Source organism: Mesoplodon mirus (genome assembly GCF_964341445.2).
Source record: "Mesoplodon mirus genome assembly, chromosome: 8".
NCBI lineage: Eukaryota > Metazoa > Chordata > Mammalia > Artiodactyla > Ziphiidae > Mesoplodon > Mesoplodon mirus.
In genome coordinates this window covers 33,448,250-33,470,303 of record NC_138984.1, presented here as the reverse complement: position 1 = coordinate 33,470,303, position 22,054 = coordinate 33,448,250, and the positions used below count along the sequence as shown (strand labels likewise).

At 37.6% G+C, this 22,054-nt stretch overlaps 2 protein-coding genes across 9 annotated transcripts in view; one reads left to right on the top strand and one right to left on the bottom strand.

Annotated features, from left to right (window-relative positions):
• Nucleotides 1-1,592: 1,592 nt before the first annotated feature.
• NBEAL1 (neurobeachin like 1) overlaps nt 1,593-22,054 on the top strand; it is a 175,606-nt gene continuing 155,144 nt past the window's right edge. For 3 of the 8 annotated variants that reach the window (XM_082631521.1, XM_082631520.1, XM_082631513.1), the window contains exons 1-2: nt 1,593-1,691; nt 2,563-2,844. In XM_082631521.1, the coding sequence (XP_082487647.1) occupies nt 2,794-2,844 (51 nt within the window). In that variant the 5' untranslated portion in view covers nt 1,593-1,691; nt 2,563-2,793. Of the gene's footprint in view, nt 1,701-2,055; nt 2,239-2,562; nt 2,845-22,054 lie in introns of all 8 variants that reach the window. The other 5 variants (XM_082631519.1, XM_082631515.1, XM_082631516.1 and 2 more) reach the window with 5 other exon arrangements.
• On the bottom strand, nt 8,776-9,344 carry LOC309809789 (translation machinery-associated protein 7-like). The gene has a single exon (XM_082631227.1). The coding sequence runs from the start codon at nt 9,285-9,287 to the stop codon at nt 9,096-9,098; it is 192 nt and encodes a 63-aa protein (XP_082487353.1). The 5' UTR covers nt 9,288-9,344; the 3' UTR covers nt 8,776-9,095.

Genomic DNA, 22,054 nt, shown 5'->3' with positions numbered 1-22,054 from the left:
AAGTGTGGGAGGAAAACACAGGTCCTTGCTGGGACTTTTAAGTGGGATGGGAAACCAGTGGACGGTTTTTAGCAAAGGAGTGACATCTTATTTCTACGTTAAAAGATCACTCTGGTTGCTATGTTGAGAAGAATCCATAGGTGGGGAAAGTGCATAGGCAGAGGCAGGGAGACAAATTGGAAGGCTACTGCAATAATCCAGAAAAGATTTAGTGGTAAATCTTTAGTGGTAGTGGTGGTGGTGGGGTATAAAAATGGTTAGAGCACAGATGTATTTGGAAGATATAGCTGAAAGGATTAGATTGAATGTGAGGTATATAAGAAAGATGGCAAGGATACTTCCTAGGTTCTTGAGACTGAGCAGCTAGGAGAATGGAGCTGCTAATTACTAAAATGGGGGATGCTGCAGCAAGAGTAATTTCTCCCCCTCCCTCCCCCGAAGTTTTCACATATTTTCACATGCCTGCTAGAGAACCAAGAAGAGATCTTCAAAAGGCCTAATTTGCAAACAACTACTTTAAATTAATGTCAACTCTGCCACCTTGGGGTGAAAGCAGCTATTAATAGTGAAGGAATGGGCATGGCTGGGTTCCAACAAGCTTTACAGCACTGGAACTTGAATTTCATCTAGTTTTCGCACATCATAAAATATTCTTATTTTGATTTTTGTTACGTTGCAAGCAGGATGGTCTGTAAAACCTAAAATATTTACCCTCTGACTCTTTACAGTTTGTCAGCTGCTGGTATTGATGAAACAAGATGGGACATTAATGACGGTATATAAGATTTCATTATACTAGCTTACTTTTGTCTATACTTGTCATTTTTCACAATAAAAGGTTTTTAAAAATGTTTAGGTGTACTAATCTCAAGAGTCTTCCCCTCTCCTTAAACATCCCTCCCCCCCCAAAGTTGCCTATAGCTAGTAAATGCTGCCGTTTTCCTTTTGTTTCTTTTCTTGTAAGAGCTAGACCCTTTTGAAGCCTTGAGTAGTGGTAAAATAAACCCTTTGCAGTTGACACCCGGCGACAGCGAAAGTATGAGGCACAAACACGATTAAGGGAAAGGATTTTTGCAGGGGTGTGGGAGCAGCTGTCTGTTCTCACTGTACACTCCCACAACGAATCTCCTTTTTACAAAAAAATCAAAATGAAATCCCCTTTAGTTATCACGGTACGGTTCCCTGCCCTCAGATGATTCGCGGAAATGACGCCATCAGCCGAACGCTGCCTGCTAGTCCCCAGCAGCGGCGGTGGGTGGACGTAAGCACGTCGGCCCTCCTACGCGCCCACCTCGGGGAAGACTGGAGCGCTCCGCCGGGCGCTGGAGCGCTCCGCCGGGAGCCGCCGCACACCGCCGCCGGGTCTTCCCGAGCCGGGTCGACTGCGACTGCGCAGGTATGCAGGGGCGCGGCTTCAGGCCATCCCGCCCCTTCCCAGCCTTCTCAACCAATGAGCAGCTACTGCCCCGGGGCGTGGAAATCCTTAGAGGCCGGAATCATTAGCCGTGAGGACAGCCCCGCCCCTGTCTCCTCCCAGCCCCGCGCCCCGCCTCGCGCTGTCGCCGCCCCGCCTCCCTCTCCCGCCCTCTTGCCTAGCTGCGGGGTGATACGGGGCTTGAGCCTGGGAAGGGGGCAGGGGAAGCAAGTTAGACGTCGGCCTGGCGGCGGCGGCGGCACCACAACCATCCAATGTGAGCGCGGTAAGGGGGAGCAGGTCGTAGGGAAGAGGGGGCCGCGTGGCAGAAATGGGAGGGCTCCGGGTGCTTGGTGGAACGCGCCGTAGAGTGAGGGGCGGCCGTGAGGGGGCGAGGTTGACCCGGGTGTGTCCCGGTGCGGTCGGGAGGGCGTGGATAGCGGGTCGGGGGACACCAAGCTCGCTTTGCCCCCTCTCCAAAGCTTCATTTGGCAGCTTGGCATGTCTTAAGTTTGCCTCCCTTTCGGTTGTCTGGGATTCGAGGAGGAAATTTAAAGGTCCCCCAAAACATTTTTGAGGCTTTCCCTGGGTGTTTTCCTTGCCGGTGCGTGCGTGCTCCTTTCTTCTTACTGGATGGAGAGGTAGAGAGGCCAGGTGGGCAGGTCGACTTTCACTCTCAGAGGATTGTCCAAACAAACAAACCAGGAATTCTTCACCCTCCTCCCCACGCCCTGCCCTGCAACACACGACAAACATTCCCAGCAAGTTTGAAGAAGCAGACTAGAAAATTCTGAGGGATTCTGTGTCTTTGAAATATGTCAGTAGTAAGTGTACTTTTTCTATGTTTATAGAAAATGTATGAATGGGAACGGCGTTTTTTCTGTTTATTATCATTGGACACATTTTTTGTTATGAGTACTCATCTTTGAGTTCTGCCCAAGAGGATTCCGATTTGTGTTGATGTGATATATTGTATTAGCTGTGCTGTTTTCCTGAAACACAAGTTTCTATGAAATCCAATCAGTTGTAAAAGCTTAGCCGGTTGTTGGTGGGAAGTGAGGTAGATAAATCTCTACTTCTGATAAACCTATAATTATTAACATGGCCTCTTTTTAAAGCAAATCCTTGCATATTTTTCTCTTTCACAGATTTATCTAATTGCCCAACGACCACTGATGAAGATAGGTTGGAGTAACTGCTGAAACCGAATTTTATTGACCAGAAGACAGTCCATTTGTTTCACTTCTTTTTGTTTTCCCTACTGCTTTGAGCTTTACTGTAACGGCTGAAAAACTTGGAAAATAAAATGAACATGCTGTGGTCTTGAACTTTTTTTTTTTTTTTTGAGGAAAAATTAAAGTGCCAGAGTGAAAGCCAGAATGGCATCCAGAGAGAGACTCTTTGAACTTTGGATGCTTTATTGTGCGAAGGTAACTGCTTTCCTTTTTATTTCTAAGTTTTAAAATACTTTGTTATAAAATTTTGTGACTGGCCTTATTAGCACTTTATTTAATGGATAATAGCGTATTTATTCACAGTAATGACCCCAAATTTAAGAACACTTGTTTAAAAACCTTGTTTAAACACCTTGTTTAAAAAACAAGGATTTTCTGTTTTCCACTTTTTCATGTTTGAACACATACACGATATTGGCATGCTCTTAAAAACTGTAGGATGTGGTTTTAATTTGATATTTGTCTGAAGGGATCCTAAAATTATATAAGTAAAATTATGACCTTTGAGAAAAATAAAACATTTGTATTTTTGTTTGTGCTTTTTTTTTCCTCCCACAAGTGAGAGTACAGATAGAGATATTTTTATGAGAAGAGCATTAAGGATTTTTCTCATAATTAATCTTTTAAATTAAAAGATTATTATATAAAAATGCTATTGATTTGAGGTGGTTACTGTAAGCTTGCCCTGATATTAGCACCTTCTAAGTATTGTCTCTCTTGATCCTCACAACAATCCTGTGAGATGGGTATCGTAATTATCCTTTTTACTGTTGAGAAAAACTGATGCAGAGTTTAAAGGGGTTAGTGAGAAGCAGCCCCTTCTGCTTCCGTATATAGCCGGGAACTCACAACTGCCTGATTCAAGTCCATGCTCTTATCCATTATGACTGCTCATTATTTTTTCTTTGTCATTCAAAAATAAGTTTTTCTCCATTCGTCTTTATGTGAATTTTTACATGTTAGCTTTGATTTTAGGTTATTGGAGAAGAAGGGTACTACTTAAAAATATGTTTTTCAAGTGAGGAGCTATATTACTACTTTGAAGATACTGGCAAGGGTCAGAGCAACATCTCTAATTTACTCCTTAAGTTACTTTAGGTCTGTGGTGAAGTTCTCAAGTCTCAGCTTCCATTTCTGCATTATCCTGTAGGGCTCCCTTTCTATACTTTCAGCTTTTTAAACAACTAAAAGTTCTTTGAAGTTATTCTTTAACAGATGATCTCAGTTATCTTAATATTAAATATTAGAGCTCACACTGGAATTTTTTATGACTTCCTGGTTTGGTATGTTTACAGTTACTGAAGGACATATACTTTGAAATATTTAATATGAATTTTTAAAATAGCTTTTAGTCTTGTGTAATTTAATGCCAGAAATGTCTTTTTAAAAATATACCACTCTTCCAATAAAAAAGGGATCCAATTCACCACTCTTGAAAACAGTCACTAACACGTCAGCCAAAAATTAAAAATGCATTTTAGTATGCATGCCCAGTACTCATTTGAAAATTATTTTTTTAAAAATCCATCAAACTTACTAGGTTTTACATTTTCAGAATGACAAAAAGTAAATGGGGTTACACTGCCTTATTAATTAGTTATATTGTTTCTAGGTCGAGTTCATGTTTTATTCAGGTGACACTGTGCTTATTGAAAAGATAGTGTAGTTTGTTCGACAAACAGAATCTTGTTCTTAATGACTTAACATAAAAGTGAATCCTTACTGTTTTATGAGAATGTCTGAGTAAATAATGAAGGACCTTCATGGTCAAATTTTGAAGCCTATTCTTGGACAGGAAGATAAATCCCATTTTTATGTTTAAGATTTAAATCACTTGTGCACTTAATAAGATTAAAATTTTTTTCAACGGTTTTCAAAAAAATTATTATTTAAAATAATGATTTTATGTTTCACCAGTTCATGAATAAGCTACTTGTAAGCTAGACAACAACTTTCTTTTCTTCTGATACCTTGAATTCCAGTAGCTTCCAAATATGCATCATAGATTTAACACTTCTTTTCCCTAGTGAGAATGATTACCAAATACCTGGTTCTCTACAGTACTTTCTCTCTAGCCTTATTGCTGTCAGTCTAGCATATAACCCTTCAAACCACCTGACATTTCTTTTTTTTCTCCTAACTTTTAAGACTTTTTTTTGTACCTTTGACAGGCTTTCTGACTACTTCAGGACTGCTCAGATCTTCTCTTAACTTAGCTCCAACTAAGATCTCTTTTTGGGCTTGCAATTTTGCAGTCTAGTTTTGGCTTTGTTGCTGCTTTGTTTTTTGACCTTGAGCAAGACTTATCTCTTTGGGTCTCAGTTTTCTTATTTGTCAAGTAGTAGTGTGTATACAAGGAGAATTCTTGTCTAACTCACCATAAGATTTTCATTTATTTTGACCTCTGAGGGACGTGGAGCGTTTTTGTTCTTTTTCTATGGATTATCATATAGAACTTTTTAGTTCATCTTTCTTTTTAAAGCTTTTATTGTGAAAAATTTCAAACAGGCACAAATAGAGAGGATACTGTACTGAATCCTTTGTATCTGTTACTGTGCTTCAGTAGCTATCAGTTCATATTCAGTGATGTTTCATGTAGAACCCTCCACTACCCTTCCGTCTACCCCTGAATTATTTTAAAGCAAATCCCAGACAACATATCTTATCCATAAATATTTTAAAATATATTATATTATAAGAACTCCTCTTAAAAACATAATCTCAATATAATTCAAATATCTGGTTGGTCTTCAAACTTTCCTGGTAGCTTCATAAATGTTCTTACTTTGCTACTGTTTGGTTGACACAATATTTAAACAAAACATACATGTTGTATTTTGCTGAAAATTTGTTAAGTCTTTTAATCTATGGGTTCCTCCTCACCACACTTTTTATCCCTTCTATTTATTTGTTGAAGAAACCAGATTTTGGCATTAGAATTTCCTCAGTCTGGGTTTTGCTGGTTGAATTCACTTGATTTTAATTGTTACTTCTATTGGTGTCTGCAAACTGGCAGATCTAGAGACTTGATTGATTCACATTCTGCTTGGCGGCTGGAGGCTAGAATAATTAATGAGTGTCTTGGCCATCAGTGACTTTTGCCTATATGCATTAATTATTTCATTAGGAGTTTGCAAAACTGTAATATTCAGGTTTTATCATTTATTTATGAGTAGAACATATATAGAGAAATGTCTTCTCATCAGTTATTTGATGACAGTTCCTTAAAGGGAAGGCAGGCAAAATAAACTTTTATTCTTTCTGTTTGTTTTCAGAATAATGACTTGATTGCTAGCATCCTCCAAAGGTGACCAATTATTTTTCTTGAGTATCAGGTTCATCCTTAATGATTAAAATTTAAACATTGTCTATTATTTTGCTGCCCTGTTTGGTATGCTATTCATATCAAACACTGTATACATACCTGATTAAAGAAGACGACTTTGAAGATTTATGAAGGTCTGCTTCAGGGCAATATGTATGGTTAAGACATCTTTTGTATTTGCTACAGTGCTAACCTCAGCACGTGTATTCCACAGTGTGTTAGCAATAGATGAATATTAAGGTGCCATCATAGAGTTCTATGTAAAGTGATGTTTTAAAGGTTGCCATTGAGCATTATGAAAGTTCAATAGGTATTTAAATAGGACTGTATCAGAAATAACCCTTAGATAATTCTGTTGGGTCAAAGGAATACTAAGGAGATATATAAATATGTCTTCTTCCCATTAATCTGGGTTTAGTTGCAACCCTAAATACTAGTGATTAAAGTTTTTAAAGTAGAATTAAAATAAATTCCTGGTTTCAGAGTTTACCAGATGGGTCCCTGTATATTAAATGCAATATTTCAAAAGAATTTGGGTAAAAAACTTTGCAATTTGTTTTTTTAACCAAAGTTTTCAGGTCTAACTTTTCACTTTCTAGGAATAGGATTTAATTGCATTGTTAAGAACATGCATCTTCCTAGTAGGTTATTTATTAACCTCATGTAGTTGTTATTACATAGTAGAGGCAGGATGATTTCTGATTACCCAGCATTCCTGCTCTATACAGGGTCTTTCACTAATGTATTAGGCTACTAATTTAAGTTATGTAGTCTGAACTTTTCTTGCCTCCAGTCATCCCCACCCAGGGTCAAGGATTTCATCAACAGTGCATTTCATATAGCTCTTATAAGTTAAACATTAACTTGGAAACAGGTTTAATTTTGTATCTGGATTTTAGTTCAGTAGTTAACTACTTCTCATCTGAGCATACTTTTCTCATGTGTAGAAGGTAACTTTATTTTTTAATATCTAAAGATTTTAGTTTATATTATCTGTGTTAGGCACCATGTAATTCCCTGTTTCTTTTGACATTATTTCTTAATGTGCTTGTGGTAAGAGAGATGGCGCTGAAAACAATTTTGGTTTCTACATTATCATACAACTTTTTGGAATTCGTATGTTGCATAGAACAGATATGTACATATCCCTGTCTCCACTGCTCCCCTTAGGCATAAGGATATATTTCTGTTCAACATTTAGCCTTTTGGTAGTGCTACAGTTGGTCACCAAAATATGCAGAAGAAACTGGGTCCTCAGATTCTTTGATAAGATTAAGTCATTTTTGTTCTGTGTAATGGAAAGTGGCAAATGCATTAACTCAGTAAAAAGATACAAAGTGAGTAATAACATGACATTTTGAAATGTGGCAATGTGGGTTAAAATTCATGGTTCATTTTTGTCACTAGCTTTTTTTTTTTTTTGAGGTTCAATTTACACTGAAAAATTTTGTGAAACTTCAGAATTAGAGCCAAGATTTAGTCCCAATTCTGTTTCTGATTTTAAGGACCCAAAGACAGGTTACCTAGTTTCTTTGTTTCAGTTTTTTCATGTGTCAGATGGAAAAAATAATTATTTTGCCTATCTTTCAAGGTTGTTGAGAACAAAATGAATTGAGTGTATTTAAATGCACTTTAAGGGTAAGCTAAGAAATATAAAATGTAATCTTTATTAGCAAGTAAAGAATACGTATATGAGCATGAGAGTATGTGTATCAAGATTACTTCCATTTTGTCTTTATATGGTATAATGATAGTGGGAAATACTCTCTTGTCTTTTTACCAGTAGTGATGAAGCTGTGCTCATGAACGTCTTAGTTTTTATTTTATTTTATTTTTAAATTAATTAATATTTGGCTGCGTTGGGTCTTTGTTGCTGCACACGGGCTTTCTCTAGTTGCAGTGAGTGGGGTCTACTCTTCGTTGAGGTGTGCAGGCTTCTCATTGCAATGGTTTCTGTTGCAGAGCACGGGCTCTAGGTGCGCAGGCTTCAGTAGTTGTGGCACGTGGGCTCTGTAGCATGTGGGATCTTCCTGGACCAGGGCTCAAACCCGTGTCCCCTGCATTGGCAGGAGGATTCTTAACCACTGTGCCACCAGGGAAGTCCCTCCATCTTAATTTCTAATCTGTATTTATTTTTGCTTTCAAGCATAGCGCTTAATTATCCCAGTAATGATTGGGGATTTTTTTTTTTACTCTAAACCAAGTTTGTTTTGGATCTTGGTGATGCTCCATTTCCTGCTGTTGCCCTTTGTCCTGCTAAATCTGGAATATGACTGAAATAGATAGTTTTGCAATGAGCTCAGAGTAAACTTCCTTTTCAGAATAAAAGTTTTGCTTCATAAGGAAAACAGAATTTAGAGGTGTTTTATTCAGATAAAAAGGCATGTACCTCTTTTTATATATAGATTTGGAAAAAAACGGATGAATGAATATTCTTCTAATGAGAAAATTGTAATTTATTGATACAATTTTGGTTGTAATTGTAAGTGAAACTTTTGTTTTTTTATTTTTTTTGCGGTATGCGGGCCTCTCACTGTTGTGGCCTCTCCCGTTGCGGAGCACAGGCCCCGGACGCGCAGGCCCAGCGGCCATGGCTCACGGGCCCAGCTGCTCCGCGGCATATGGGATCCTCCCAGACCGGGGCACGAACCCGTATCCCCTGCATCGGCAGGCGGACTCTCAACCACTGCGCCACCAGGGAGGCCCGTAAGTGAAACTTTTGGCAAGGCGTATCAATATACATCAACCCTTATAATTTAGCCCCCCTTTTTTTTCATTTCAAATGAGTTGGTTTAATTCCAGGTGGTACAGAATTCAGGATAGGACAGGGGCTTAAGAATACAATTTGGCAGGATTCTGGGCTGGGTTTATGCGGATCTCATAGCTGAGGTAGAAATGGCTGAGAGGAACTAAAGACAAGATGAGCCACTGTATGATTTTTTGTTTTTTGTTTTTTTTTTTTACAAAAGTTTATTCTTAAACGTGCAGTAGGTTCCAAGACAACACTTATTCTAGCTATGGGTAGCAACAGATGTTATGGCAGGGAATCCAGATGTTTAATCCAGATGTTTAAACAGGAATGGAATTAAGGATCATCATTGCTTCAGGTACAAGAAGCAGCTTACTTTTTGCCAGATTTCTTAATTCCACCTGTGACCAGGGGGCCTTTCCCCATGGCCTTTGCTTTTAGCTCAAGTTTCTTTTGCTCTTCCTTCTGTTTCTGCTTGAATGCCTTATCTTCCTCATCCATATCCTTGGCTTGCTTCTTGGGCTGCTTCAGGGGCTTCTTCTTGACACCTTCGCGGCCCGACATGGCGCCTGCTGGTCTTTCCCCCAGCCCTGCCACCGCAACCCTTTTTTTTTTTTTTTTTTTTGCGGTACGCGGGCTTCTCACTGTTGTGGCCTCTTCCGGTGCGGTGCACAGGCTCCGGACGCGCAGGCTCAGCGGCCACGGCTCACGGGCCCAGCCGCTCCGCGGCATGTGGGATCCTCCCGGACCGGGGCACGAACCTGCGTCCCCCGCATCGGCCGGCGGACTCCCAACCACTGCGCCACCAGGGAAGCCCCGCAACCCATTTTTAATAAGTCTCTGGTATGTGCAAAGTGTAGATAGAAATAGCCCTCAATTTACTCTGGCTTAATAATGACTTTGTATATAAAGAAAGTAATGTTGTTTGACTCTAAGGCAAAACAAAACAAAATCATCAGCTTAGAAGTATTGGTTACATGTTCATTTTAGGAAGTTAGATGTGAAGGAAAGCAAGAAATGAGTATTTTTTGTCAATAGATGTGAGATTTGCCCTTAGGAAAAGAATATTACTACCTTTGTGGTTTGACTTAAGGAGCTTATGCGCTACTCTAAAAAGTTGTTAAGATGAATGAAAATTTTTTATTATTCTCTCCTTTTGAATATCAAAATTTAAATTTCCCTGGTAGAAGGTTGAATTGATAGCCCTTCAATGTGTAGATATGGAGGAAGAGGGAAAAGGAAGAGCCTAAAATAATTTTCAGGTTTTTTGGTTTTGCAGACTGGTACTAGGTCATCCCATTCATCAAGTTAGCTAGTGCAAATTCACTAGGTTTTCAGGTAAACATGTGAGTTTGCAGTGCCTGGGGGATATCTAGGTAGAGAAACACCCCACGGAATGGAGTTCAGAAGGCTGTCTATGCTGGAAATAAAGATTTGAGAGTTGTCATACTGGCAATTATTGAAGAGTTACATGAGAGTAAGAAGGGAAGAGGCTCAAAAGTCAGGGAGTTCTGAAGAATATTATCTTTTAAGAGGAGGATAGAGGAAGAAGAGTCAGGAGTTTGAATGGGAGGAGAGCCAGGAGTGAGTGGTTGCCTCAGAAAGTAGAGGGATGTCAAATTCAACATAGCTTTGAAGAAAAGCATTATGGAGTGTGTATTGGATTCCACAGTTAAGAGATTATTGGTGGCTGTAGCAAAGTAGTTCTAAAAAGAGTGGGGAAAAAAGATGTTAAAAATACAAGCCCCCATTTTATTTTTAAATTGAATTCAACAGACTTAAAATCACTGACAAACTGCTATTAAAGTTTTAAAATGTTTACTCTTGATTTTTGTACTTATCTGGCCAAGGACCTTTCAAACTTATTCTTAACTATATCTAAGGAATATCAGCATTTTCTTTTAATTTATGTCTTGTGACTTAGATTTAAACTGGTAAAATTATTCTTTGGTTGAACCAAAGCATTAACTGATCCATGCATTTCACACAAAAGTCATTCAAGCATTTCAAAGCAGTTTGTCTCTAAAAAAACCCCAGTGTTTTGTTTGATGCCTTTAATTTAACTACTACATGATCTTTCCTGATAATAAACTTTAGAATAGTAGGAAAGATATGTACTATTTCAGTTTATGGTGTCATTGTGAGGTGGGTTTATACTTTTTTATTGAATAATTTTGGCTTATGATTTTTGTCAAAATATAACATTTAACTAAGTTTTTTTTTTTTTTTTTTTTTTTCTTTTTGCGGTATGCGGGCCTCTCACTGTTGTGGCCTCTCCCGTTGCGGAGCACAGGCTCCGGATGCGCAGGCCCAGCGGCCATGGCTCACGGGCCCAGCCGCTCCGCGGCATATGGGATCCTCCCAGACCGGGGCACGAACCCGTATCCCCTGCATCGGCAGGCGGACTCTCAACCACTGCACCACCAGGGAGGCCCTAACTAAGTTTTAAAATATAAAATTTCATTTTGTAATGAATGAACCTCATTTGAAGCATGACAATATATAGACTTTCTAATTTAGATTTATGCTCTGAGAAAAAGTAGTAAAGATGTTTTACTTTTATACCAAGCTTTAAAAAATTTTAAATTTAAGGTATACAAGTTAACTGTAGAAAATTTAGAAAATACAGATATGCAAAAAGAAAGTAAAAATTTCATTATTCAGAGATTTTTAGTTAAAGTAATTTTATGCATGTGATCGAAAAGTCTGTGTAAATTAGTTACGTTTACTACTACAAATCATTAGGATATCAAATTTGAAAAACTTCCATCTGATATGAAACTTGAATATTGTTTTAAACTTTTAAGTCCCATTTAAAAAGTGTCAATGTTATATTTAATTAATGCATACATAGTGATATGCTTTTCCTTTCTAAGGAATTTATTTGAGTCCAATTTAGCTAGTTTTTATTGGATGCCTACCATATGTACATGTTATTTACTGTCATTTTATCCATTGAATTTAATATTTTTCCTCTTTTAAAAAATTTGGTCATTTAAAAAAAGTTAATAAACTGTTTTTTTAGGGAAGTTTTAGGTTCACAGCAAAATTGAACGGAAAGTACAGGAGGTTCCTATGTACCCCCTGTCCCCATATATGCACAACCATCCCTATTATTGACATCCTGCACTGCAGTGCTACATGATCACTTGACTGACTTCCCAAAAACACTTGAAGCAGAAATTTCTTTACCTGTTAACTATGTGTGAAACTCCAAGATGAACACAAAAAGCAACAGGACATATTATACCTAACATTCCAATACTCTAGATGTTGGTCTTTTCAAGCCTTGCTAATTTTTACTGAGAATTCTCTACACTCTATTGATCAGATGTAGAACTTCATTAAAGTAGTTATCTGAATGAATAGTTACTTAAAATTTAAGAAATACCTAAAGTAAAAAAATCTTTCTCATTAGGGGTTGGTTTATTCTAAGCCTATTTTTATGCACAGGCCTCTATTAGAATATTGCTTCTTTTGTTTGTGTTAAAATGGTTTCCAAATCTTTCCTGGATGTGACTGGCTTTTATCAGAATTTCCATCAAAATTTTATAACTTTCATCTGGTTAATTGACTGACTTCATCTGAGGTCATGCTTTTCCAACTAGAGTCAGTTTCCCACTTAGATTGTGGGATGTGAGACCTAAGGGAGGATGAATGAAGTCATCAGTGACCACTTAGTTGAAGAGGTAGCATTTGATTGAGGTTTTAAAGAATTAATAGTTTAATAGTCACAGAGGGTGTTCCAGACACATATAAGGCATGAACAAAAGTACAAAGGAAAAGCAATCTTAGTATAGATTCTCATCATTAATGTCAAATTACACGCTGCTGCTCTGTTTTCATGCCTGTCTGTGTACACAATAACTTCATTTTACTGATTAATTTAGTATAATATTTTGAAGACATTTTGAACAGCAGGTAATCTCAACATGTTGGAGTACCAGCTACGCACATAAATCTAGCAAAAGGACATCACTATGAACATCTGTTACCAGGTTTGCACAGGCAGTGACAAATATAACAGCAGCCTTTCTGACAGCAGTTGTAAGATGCATTTTGATTTCAAAGATGCCAAAATGTAAAAAATTGTATGTCTTAGAATCAGAGAAATATGGTATAAAAAGCACTTGTAAAAAAGAAAGTCTAGAAATAGGAAAGAAATCCCAATAATGATATTTAAAAACCAATAAACTGAATACGAGTTTAGATAGCTGAAGAGAATTAGAGTTGGAAGGGAGGTCACAAGAATTCTTTTAGGATATATCCTAGGAAGTCAAAGAGTTGGAAAATATGGAAGGTTCTGAAGGATAGTATGAAAACATTTAACAGATATTTAATTGGACTCTGAAAAGGAGAGTAAAGAAAGCATGAAACAAATGTTAATATTTGAGGAGATTGCAGGTGAGAGCTTTCCAGGATTGATGAAAGTTAGTAAAACTCAAGGAGAAAAAAATTTTAAAAATTCCATACCAAGATTCATCATAGTGAAACCACAGCGGTTTTGCAGAAAACCAAAGGGAAAGAGAAAATTCTGAAAAGCTGCCAGAGGAAAAAAAGATTATCTTCAAAGGGATTACACATTAATAGCTGATTTTTCAGTAATATGATGGAAGGGAAAGGATAATGGATTGATACCTTTAAAGAACAGACTAATGTAGAATTTCCAACCAAGTGACATTTTTTTCAAAGAGGAAAGTGAAATAAAGTCATTTTCAGCAAAACAACAGTTCATCAGGAAAATAACAGTTTTAAATTTGTGTGTACTTCATAACCTAGTCTCTGAAGCAAGCATTGACAGAACTACAGAGAAATGAACATATGACAATCATGGCAGTTTTTTTTTTCAATTTATCATATTTTAGTATTTTTTTCTCAGTAATTGGTAGAATGAACAGACCAAAGAAAAAAATCAGTAAAGATACAGAAGATTTAAACAATAGGATCGACAAATTTAAAAGGGATTTATGTAGAACAACACCCATACATTCCTTTCAAGCACACATATTTACAAAAATGATGATATGACCTTAAAGCAAGTTTCAACAAATTTCAGATGATTGAAATAGAGTATGTTTTCTGACACGAATGTAGTTAAGGAAGAAATGTTGCTAAGGAAGAAATAGCAAAAAGATTAAAAAAAAAAGTCATGAACTACACTTTAAAACAAACCTTTGATTAAAGAACAAGTAATGAAGGAAAATTAGAATTTCGGGGAGGTGGAACTGAATGATAAAAGTAAGCATTTTAGAGCTTCTAAATGGGGGGCACCCATAGCATTACTTAGGACAATTTATGGCTATAAATGTGTTAGAGAAAGAGGCTAAAAATAAATGAACTAGTCATTTGTGGTAGCCAGCCTTCAAGATCCCTACCTCCTGGTATTCACACCCTTTTATAGTCCTCTCCTACATTGTATCAGGGTTTGTCTGTGACCAGTAGAATTTGGCAAAACTGATGGTATGTCATTTCCGAAATTAGAAAAGACACTGTTGTTTCCATCTCAGTTACTCTTTTTTTCCTTGGATCATTCGCTCTGGGGGAAGCAAACTGCTATGTTGTGTGCAGCCCTATGGAGAAGCCCATGTTGTGAACAACTGAAACCTTGCCAACCACCACGTGAGTGAAGTTGAAAGTAGTTCCTTCAGCCCAGTCAAGCTTTGCTATGACTGCAGCCCTAGTTTCCATCTTCATTACAGGTTTGTGAGAAATGCTGAGCCACAGCCACCCACCTAAGCTGTTTTTGAATTCTTGGCCCTGAAAAACTGAGATGATATTTGTTGTTCAAGCTCCTAAATTTAATTTTTTATGTAGGAATATATTATTAATATATCATCCATTTCAAGAAGACAAGGAAAGAACAGAATAGGACCAAAGTAGAGTGAAGGAAATTGTGAGGGCTTTTTTTCTTTGATGTGAAAATTCTGAAATTTATTATTTTTCAGTTGTTGAAGGAAGTGTACATAAGAAGGTTGATGTGTATCACGGAATGTTCAATTTTAATAAAAATCATCATTATTTAGCAGCTTGGGATGAATGACATAAATACAATCTGTATCGATATAATTTTAATTAAGAATCTGGAAGTGAGTTTGAAAATAAGTTAATAGCTCTTCCTTCTGCAAATCTTTCTTGTAGTCATGGTGGTATAAGGAAATTATAAGGTTTATGACAGAAATTACTCATAATAAAATACTGGACCTAGGAAAAGATAATCGGTAGTTTCTAACATCATGTAAGAGATAACTAGAAATTTATCTTTTGAAGGACATATATAACACCACCTATGTTGTGTTTTTTTGGGAAAAAAAATCTCTGAATCTGACAGCCTGTAGATCTACTATTTCGCAGGAAATACAGAGGACTGAGGAACACGTTAAATGACATAAAGATGTGCAGTCAGCAAAATCCCTAATGTGAGAAATACTAAATCACAAATGGCCCAGTATCTGCAACAAGTAAATAAGGGCAAAAAAAAAAAAAAAAAGAAATGTAATAGAAACCTACAGGTTTAAAAAGACTTAAAAGATATACCAACAGTTTGCAATTTTTGGACTTTATTTGGGTCCTGATCTTATCAGTTAAGAAAGGCATTTGTAGGACTTCCCTTGGTGGTCCAGTGGTTAAGACTTTGCCTTTCAGTGCAGGGGGTGTGGGTTCAATCCCTGGTTGGGGAGCTAAGATCCCACATGCCTCGAGGCCAAAGAACCAAAACATAAAACAGAAGCAATATTGTAACAAATTCAATAAAGACTTTAAAAATGGTCTACATCAAAAAAGAGAGAAAAATTTAAAAAAGGCTTTTGTGAGCAAGTCAGAATTTGAACATCAACTGATATTAAAGAACTAATTTTTTTAGATATGATAATATTGTCATATTTTAAAAGATACCTTTTATGGATATACATTGAAATATTTGTGGATGAAATATGATATCTGGGTTTGCTTAAAAGTAACATTAGAGGATGGGGCTATAGGTGAAAGAAGATTGGTTATGCATGATTTGAAAGTTGTTGAAACTGAGTCATACCATTCTCTCCACCTTTTTTGTATGTTTGTGATTTCGTTTAATAAAATGCTTTTGGAAAGAGCAGAAATTAATAATAAACATAATAGAAAGGATCAACCAAATAAAAAGTTGGTTCTTTGATAAAAATTAATGAAATTGAGCCAGGAAGATAAGGTTTGTGGTTGTATGCATTTCAAAAATTTCATATTCACCGCTTCCAATGGCGTTCATAAGGCATAGTTCATCTTTTTAAAATTTATTTATTTATTTATTTACTTATTTGGTTGCACTCGCTCTTAGTTGCGGCTCGTGGACTCCTTAGTTGCGGCAGGCGGGCTCCTTAGTTGTGGCATGCGAACTCTTAGTTGCTGCAGTTCCCTGACCAGGGGATGGAACCCGGGCCCCCTACATTGGGAGCGTGAAGTCTTAACCCCTGCGCCACCAGGGAAGTCCCGCATATGTCATCTTAAAGATAATGTATTGTTAAAAATCTTGTTTAATTTTGCTTACTTAGTGCTTCTCTAACTTGATTAAGCATAGCCATCTTTCCTTTTTCTTTTTTTTAAACTTTTCAAATTGTATCTGTTCTCATCAAAACCGACAGTATTGTTAAGTACTGGCTTAGGAAATGGTGACTTCTCCAGTCTTATAATTCTATGCACCTGTCCCACTGCTTCCTGTTCTTTCCATGGTGGGACAATACCAAATATTGTACATCCTTTGAGCATATCTTGCTATTTTCTGTCTGGAATTCCCCTCTCCCCTCCTCTCTCCTTGAGAATATCTGCTTATGATTTGTGAAAACTTTTGAGTACTTTTATTACTCAGTTACCTCCAACCTTGACATATTCAGTAGCTCCCTCTGTATTGTTTTGATACTTTTCACGACTGTTCTACCTCTCATGATGTTTTGCACTTATTTGTTTATGCTCTTCTTTCCTACTGAGGAAATCTTGAGGACAAGATTATGGTTTTTTTTTAAATTGAGGAATAATTGATATAAGATTATGTTTTATCTTCATGTCCATAGAGTCTAGCACTGTCCCTGGTTGGTACATGGTTGGCATGTACTTATTAAATGTTTTTTGAAGCAGCTAAGTTCTATTAGAAAACCTTGAGGGCTGCCCTAGTGTTTCTGTGGGAGAAATTTATCTTCTTTTGCTAGGACATTAAAAATATGTTATGAATATAACTGACTGAAATGAACTTTTAAAATGCAACTCATATGTAAGTTGCAAGTTGCCCAACATATGGTTGAAATATATGTATGTGTCTAAAAGTTTATAAAACTTGAAAGAATACTACAACCCAATATCGTCGTGTGTAGGAAGCAGGGTGTTTCCCCCATTCTTACCTGTAACCCTAGCCCTTAAGAACTAGGTGAAATTGTATGGATCCCTTAATTCTATTACCCACTAAAGCCTCCCAGTGGAGCAGTGGATGTTATAAGAAGGTAAAAGCCTCCTGTGCTTTAATGTAATTTAAATAATCACATTTGGCTAGTGGTCACTGCCCTGGACAGCACATCTAATAAGTGTTTAGACTTCATCCTCTGGTAATGGGGGGACGTTGAAAGTATTTGAACAGGAGAGAAAAGACTATTAGATTCAAATTTAACAAACCCCATTAGTAACTGTGTGTAGGTGAGAGAAACTGAAGCTACAGAGACCTGTAGGAAGCTACATAACAGTCCAAATGAAGGACTGTCTTTTAACGGCAGATAATTGGATGAATATTTGAGTACAAAATCAATAAAGTTGATTTTAATTATTTTATAATTGCTTATTTTATTGAGCATTTGCCAAATGTCAGGTATTACTGAGTGCCTTACATGTATTATCTCATTCAGTGCTTTCAACAGCCCTATGAGGGGAAGTATTACCTTCATTTTATAGATCAAGAACAGATCAGAGAGATGAAGTAACTTGCCCAAAGTCACACTGAGAGCAAATGCAGAGATTTGAAAGGAAAAGAATACAGTGAAAATCATGTGGCACAGGGGATCATGAAATATTTAAATGTGTATGTGTAGCATAGAACATTCCTGTTTTGTGAGTGAGCCATAATTTAGGCACATAATAGGTTATAAAAATAGCATTAGGGATTTATCTGGTGGTGCAGTCATTAAGAATCCACCTGCCAATGCAGGGGACATGGGTTCAATCCCTGGTCCGGGAAGATCCCACATGCTGCGGAGCAACTAAAACTGTGTGCCACAACTACTGAGCCTGTGCTCTAGAGCCTGCGAGCCACAACTGCTGAGCCCATGTGCCACAATTAGTGAAGCCCGTGCGCCCAGAGCCCGTGCTGCGTAACAAGAGAAGCCACTGCCGTGAGAAGCCTGTGCACCACAATGAAGAGTAGCCCCCGCTCGCCGCAACGAGAGAAAGACCATGTGCAGCAGCGAAACCCAATGCAGCCATAAGTAAATAAATAAATAAATTTAAAAATAAATTAATTTTTAAAAAGTAACATTATACTTAGCGTATACTATGTGCCCTTGACTAGGTTATTTAATTTTCACAACCCTGTAAAGAAAGCTACTATCATTATCTTCACTTTTATAGAAGAAACTGTTGTGCAAACATAGGGTGACTTGTTCAAGAAAGTGACAGAGCAGGGGTTAGAGTCCATGTAATCTGGCCTCAGTGCTCCTGTAGTACTTAATACATTTGTGTGTTGTGTTAATAAATATCATGCAAATGGAGAGATAGACCCTACTGTGGTGTTTCATTGTACCCAACTCTCTTAACCATGAAAGTGGCTAAGCTTGAGATTTAATTAATATTGTTTCTGGGTGTGTGGACATTTTTCCTTTTATGGCCTTTGGCAGTAAAGTATAGATCTTCTTAAGGGTTTACTCAGGCTGTATGGAATGTGGCTGTTTTATGTGTTAAATTGTTTATGGCCTTGAGTTTACTGATCCTTAGTTCCTCTTTTCCTCTTTTTGTCCACTAAGCTCCATTTTATTCCTGCTCACAGTTCAAAGACAGTGTAGTGTAGTGTAGTGTAGTAGAAAGAGCACAGTTGGATTCATATATCTTTGCATTTTAATCCCAGCACTATCGATGGCTAGCTGTATGACTATGGATAAGTTATATATCCTTAGAACTTTGCTTTTCTAACCCGTAAAATGGGGAAAATGAAACCTTCTCTAGATGGTTGTAAGGAGTAAATGGGATGATGTATACTTTTTTTTTTTTTTTTTTTTGCGGTACGCGGGCCTCTCACTGTTGGGGCCTCTCCCGTTGCGGAGCACAGGCTCCGGATGCGCAGGCTCAGCGGCCATGGCTCACGGGCCCAGCCGCTCCGCGGCATATGGGATCCTCCCAGACCGGGGCACGAACCCGTATCCCCTGCATCGGCAGGCGGACTCTCAACCACTGCGCCACCAGGGAGGCCCGATGTATACTTTTTAAATACCTGCTATAATACTTTGCACATTGCAGAATCTCAAAAAAAAAAGTAACTGCTTCACTTCTTACTAAATAAAACACTTCCAGCTTTAAGTACCATTTCTTTCTTTATAGTTAGTTGCTCAGCTTCGTAGGAGAACTCTGTACTTACCAAACTCCGAATTACCAAACACTTGGTAACTCTGACTTCCAGACTTTGAACCAGATATGGTAGAGTTTCTAAATAAACTATGAGGAAAAATACATTAATTCTTTATGGCATTATAAACTGTTTTGTGCTGAACTTTTACAGAGTTTATTAAAACTCTGCTTTATTAAAAAGGAACCATGATAAGGAAAACTCCGGCTACTTGCATTTCTAGAGTCTTATCCTGATGAATGAATGAATGAATGAATGAATGAATGAATGAAGTGCTGGTTGGAAATGAAAAAAGCAATTAATGAGATCCTTGAGAAAATTTCTCACAAGAGGTAATTCTTTTTCTGAAATATTTCTGTCTTCTCAGTGATGATGTGGATTATAACAATTTATGATCTGATTCTGGAACAGTATATTAATAGAAAAAATAAATACACAAAAGGTTAGCAGTCTGCATATTCTGGGAACATTCTTTTAGGAATTCTGATTTGTGTGTAATGCTTTTATTTTAGGGAAATAAATTGAGTTCCCTTTATCCAAGAGCAGTGCCTAAACAGTGATACTTAGTGAGTAAGTAAGACTCCTGAGTATCATGTTGAAATTGACTAGAGTAAAAAAAGTGTTAAGGAGGTGAAGGAAACAAATTTGAGCATCATTTTTAATGATGCAATTTATATTTAAAAAGACATTTCTGAGGAATCATGGTTTTTTCAAATCATCTTTGAGATGTAACTTACAGACCTTAAAATGCACAGATTTTTGGGCTTCCCTGGTGGCGCCGTGGTTGAGAATCTGCCTGCTAATGCAGGGGACATGGGTTCGAGCCCTGGTCTGGGAGGATCCCACATGCCGCGGAGCAACTAGGCCTGTGAGCCACAACTACTGAGCCTGCGCGTCTGGAGCCTGCGCTTCGCAACAAGAGAGGTGGCAATAGTGAGAGGCCCGCGCACCGCGATGAAGAGTGGCCCCCACTTGCCACAACTAGAGAAAGCCCTCGCACAGAAACGAAGACCCAACACAGCAAAAATTAATTAATTAATTAATAAACTCCACCCGCAACATCTTCTAAAAAAAATGCACAGGTTTTAAGTGTCAAATTTGATGAGTTTTGATACAAGCAAACATTTGTGTCACTACTACCTAATAAAACAAATGGAAAATTTCTATTACCTAGGAAAGTTTTCTTTGTGCCCGTTTGTAGTCAGTCCTCTGAAAGACAGTCAGTGATCTAATTTCTGTCACCATAGCCTGCTCTAGAACTTTGTATAAGTGAAATCACACAGTGTATATGCTTAATGCCTGGCGTCTTTTGCTCAACATGTTTTTGAAATTTCTGTTCATTGTTGTATCAACAGTTCATTCATTGTTATTGCAGAATAGCATTCCATTGTGTGACTATACCACAATTCATCAGTTAACCTGTTGATAGAATTTTGGTTTGCTTCCAGTTTGGGGCTATTAAAAATAAATCTTCTATGAACACTTTTGTACAACTTGTTTTTGTGATATATGTTTTTACTTCTCTTAAGAGGAATGACTGGGCCATGAGGTAAATTTATGTTTAAAAGAAACTGCCAAACTGTTTTCCGAGTGATTATACCATTTTGTACTCCCACCAGAAATGTGAGTTCCGGTTACTCCACATCTTTACCAACACTTGGTATGGAAAGTCTTAAATTTTAGCCATTCTAGTGGGTGTGTAATGGTATTCCATTTCATTTTAATTTGCATTTCCCTGGATAACTAATAATGTTGAGAATGCTTTTGCATGCTACTTGGCCATTTGTGTATCTTCTTTTGTGAAATGTCTGAGCCTTTTGCCCATTTTTTTTTTTTTTTGCTGTACGCGGGCCTCTCACCGTTGTGGCCTCTCCCGCTGTGGAGCACAGGCTCCGGATGCACAGGCTCAGCGGCCATGGCTCACGGGACCAGCCGCTCCGCGGCATGTGGGATCTTCCCAGACCGGGGCACGAACCCATGTCCCCTGCATCGGCAGGCGGACTCTCAACCACTGCGCCACCAGGGAAGCCCCTTTTGCCCATTTTTAAATTGAGTTGTTGTACTATTTACATTGATTCATAGGAGTTCTTTATATATTCTTGGTACAAGTCCTTTGTCAGATATATGTACTGAGAATATTTTCAGCTGGCATATGGCTTGCCTTTTCATTTTCTTAATGGTGTCTTCTGATGAATCAAAGTTTTAAATTTTGGTTAAGACGAATTATTATTTTTTTCTTTTTTTGCTTTGTGATTTTTGTGTCCTAGCTAAGAAATCTTTGTCTACCCCAAGGTTGCAAAGGTATTCTGTATTTTCTTTTACAAGATTTTGTAGTTTTTATGTTTAGGTTAATGATCCATCTCCCATTTTATTTTATTTATGCATTTTATATTTTTCATTAATTCATTGGGCACCTGGTCAATGCCAGGAACTGTTTTAGGCACTTGGTGTCCATTAGTAAACAAAAAGAAATCACTTGTGGTGGGCCCTTAGATAGGCCTTGAAATTGTGAAGCCTACAGTCTAGGGGAAATGACAGATAATAAATTAATAAATAAATAAATTATACAGTATGTTAGAAGGTGAGAAAGCACCATGAGGTGGGACAACAGAATAGGGTAGAAGGTAAAGTTAGTGAGAAGGTTTGTAACTTTAAGAAAGGGTGGTAAAATTTGGCTTCATTGAGAATAAGCCATTTAAAGAATGACCTGAAGATGTAGGAATTAGCCATTCAACTATCTGGTGGAAGAGTGTCCTGGGTAGAGAAA

What these genes read in the sequence shown, in the direction of transcription:
- LOC309809789 (XM_082631227.1), bottom strand. Translation starts at nt 9,287, where the DNA reads ATGTCGGGCCGCGAAGGTGTCAAGAAGAAGCCCCTGAAGCAGCCCAAG.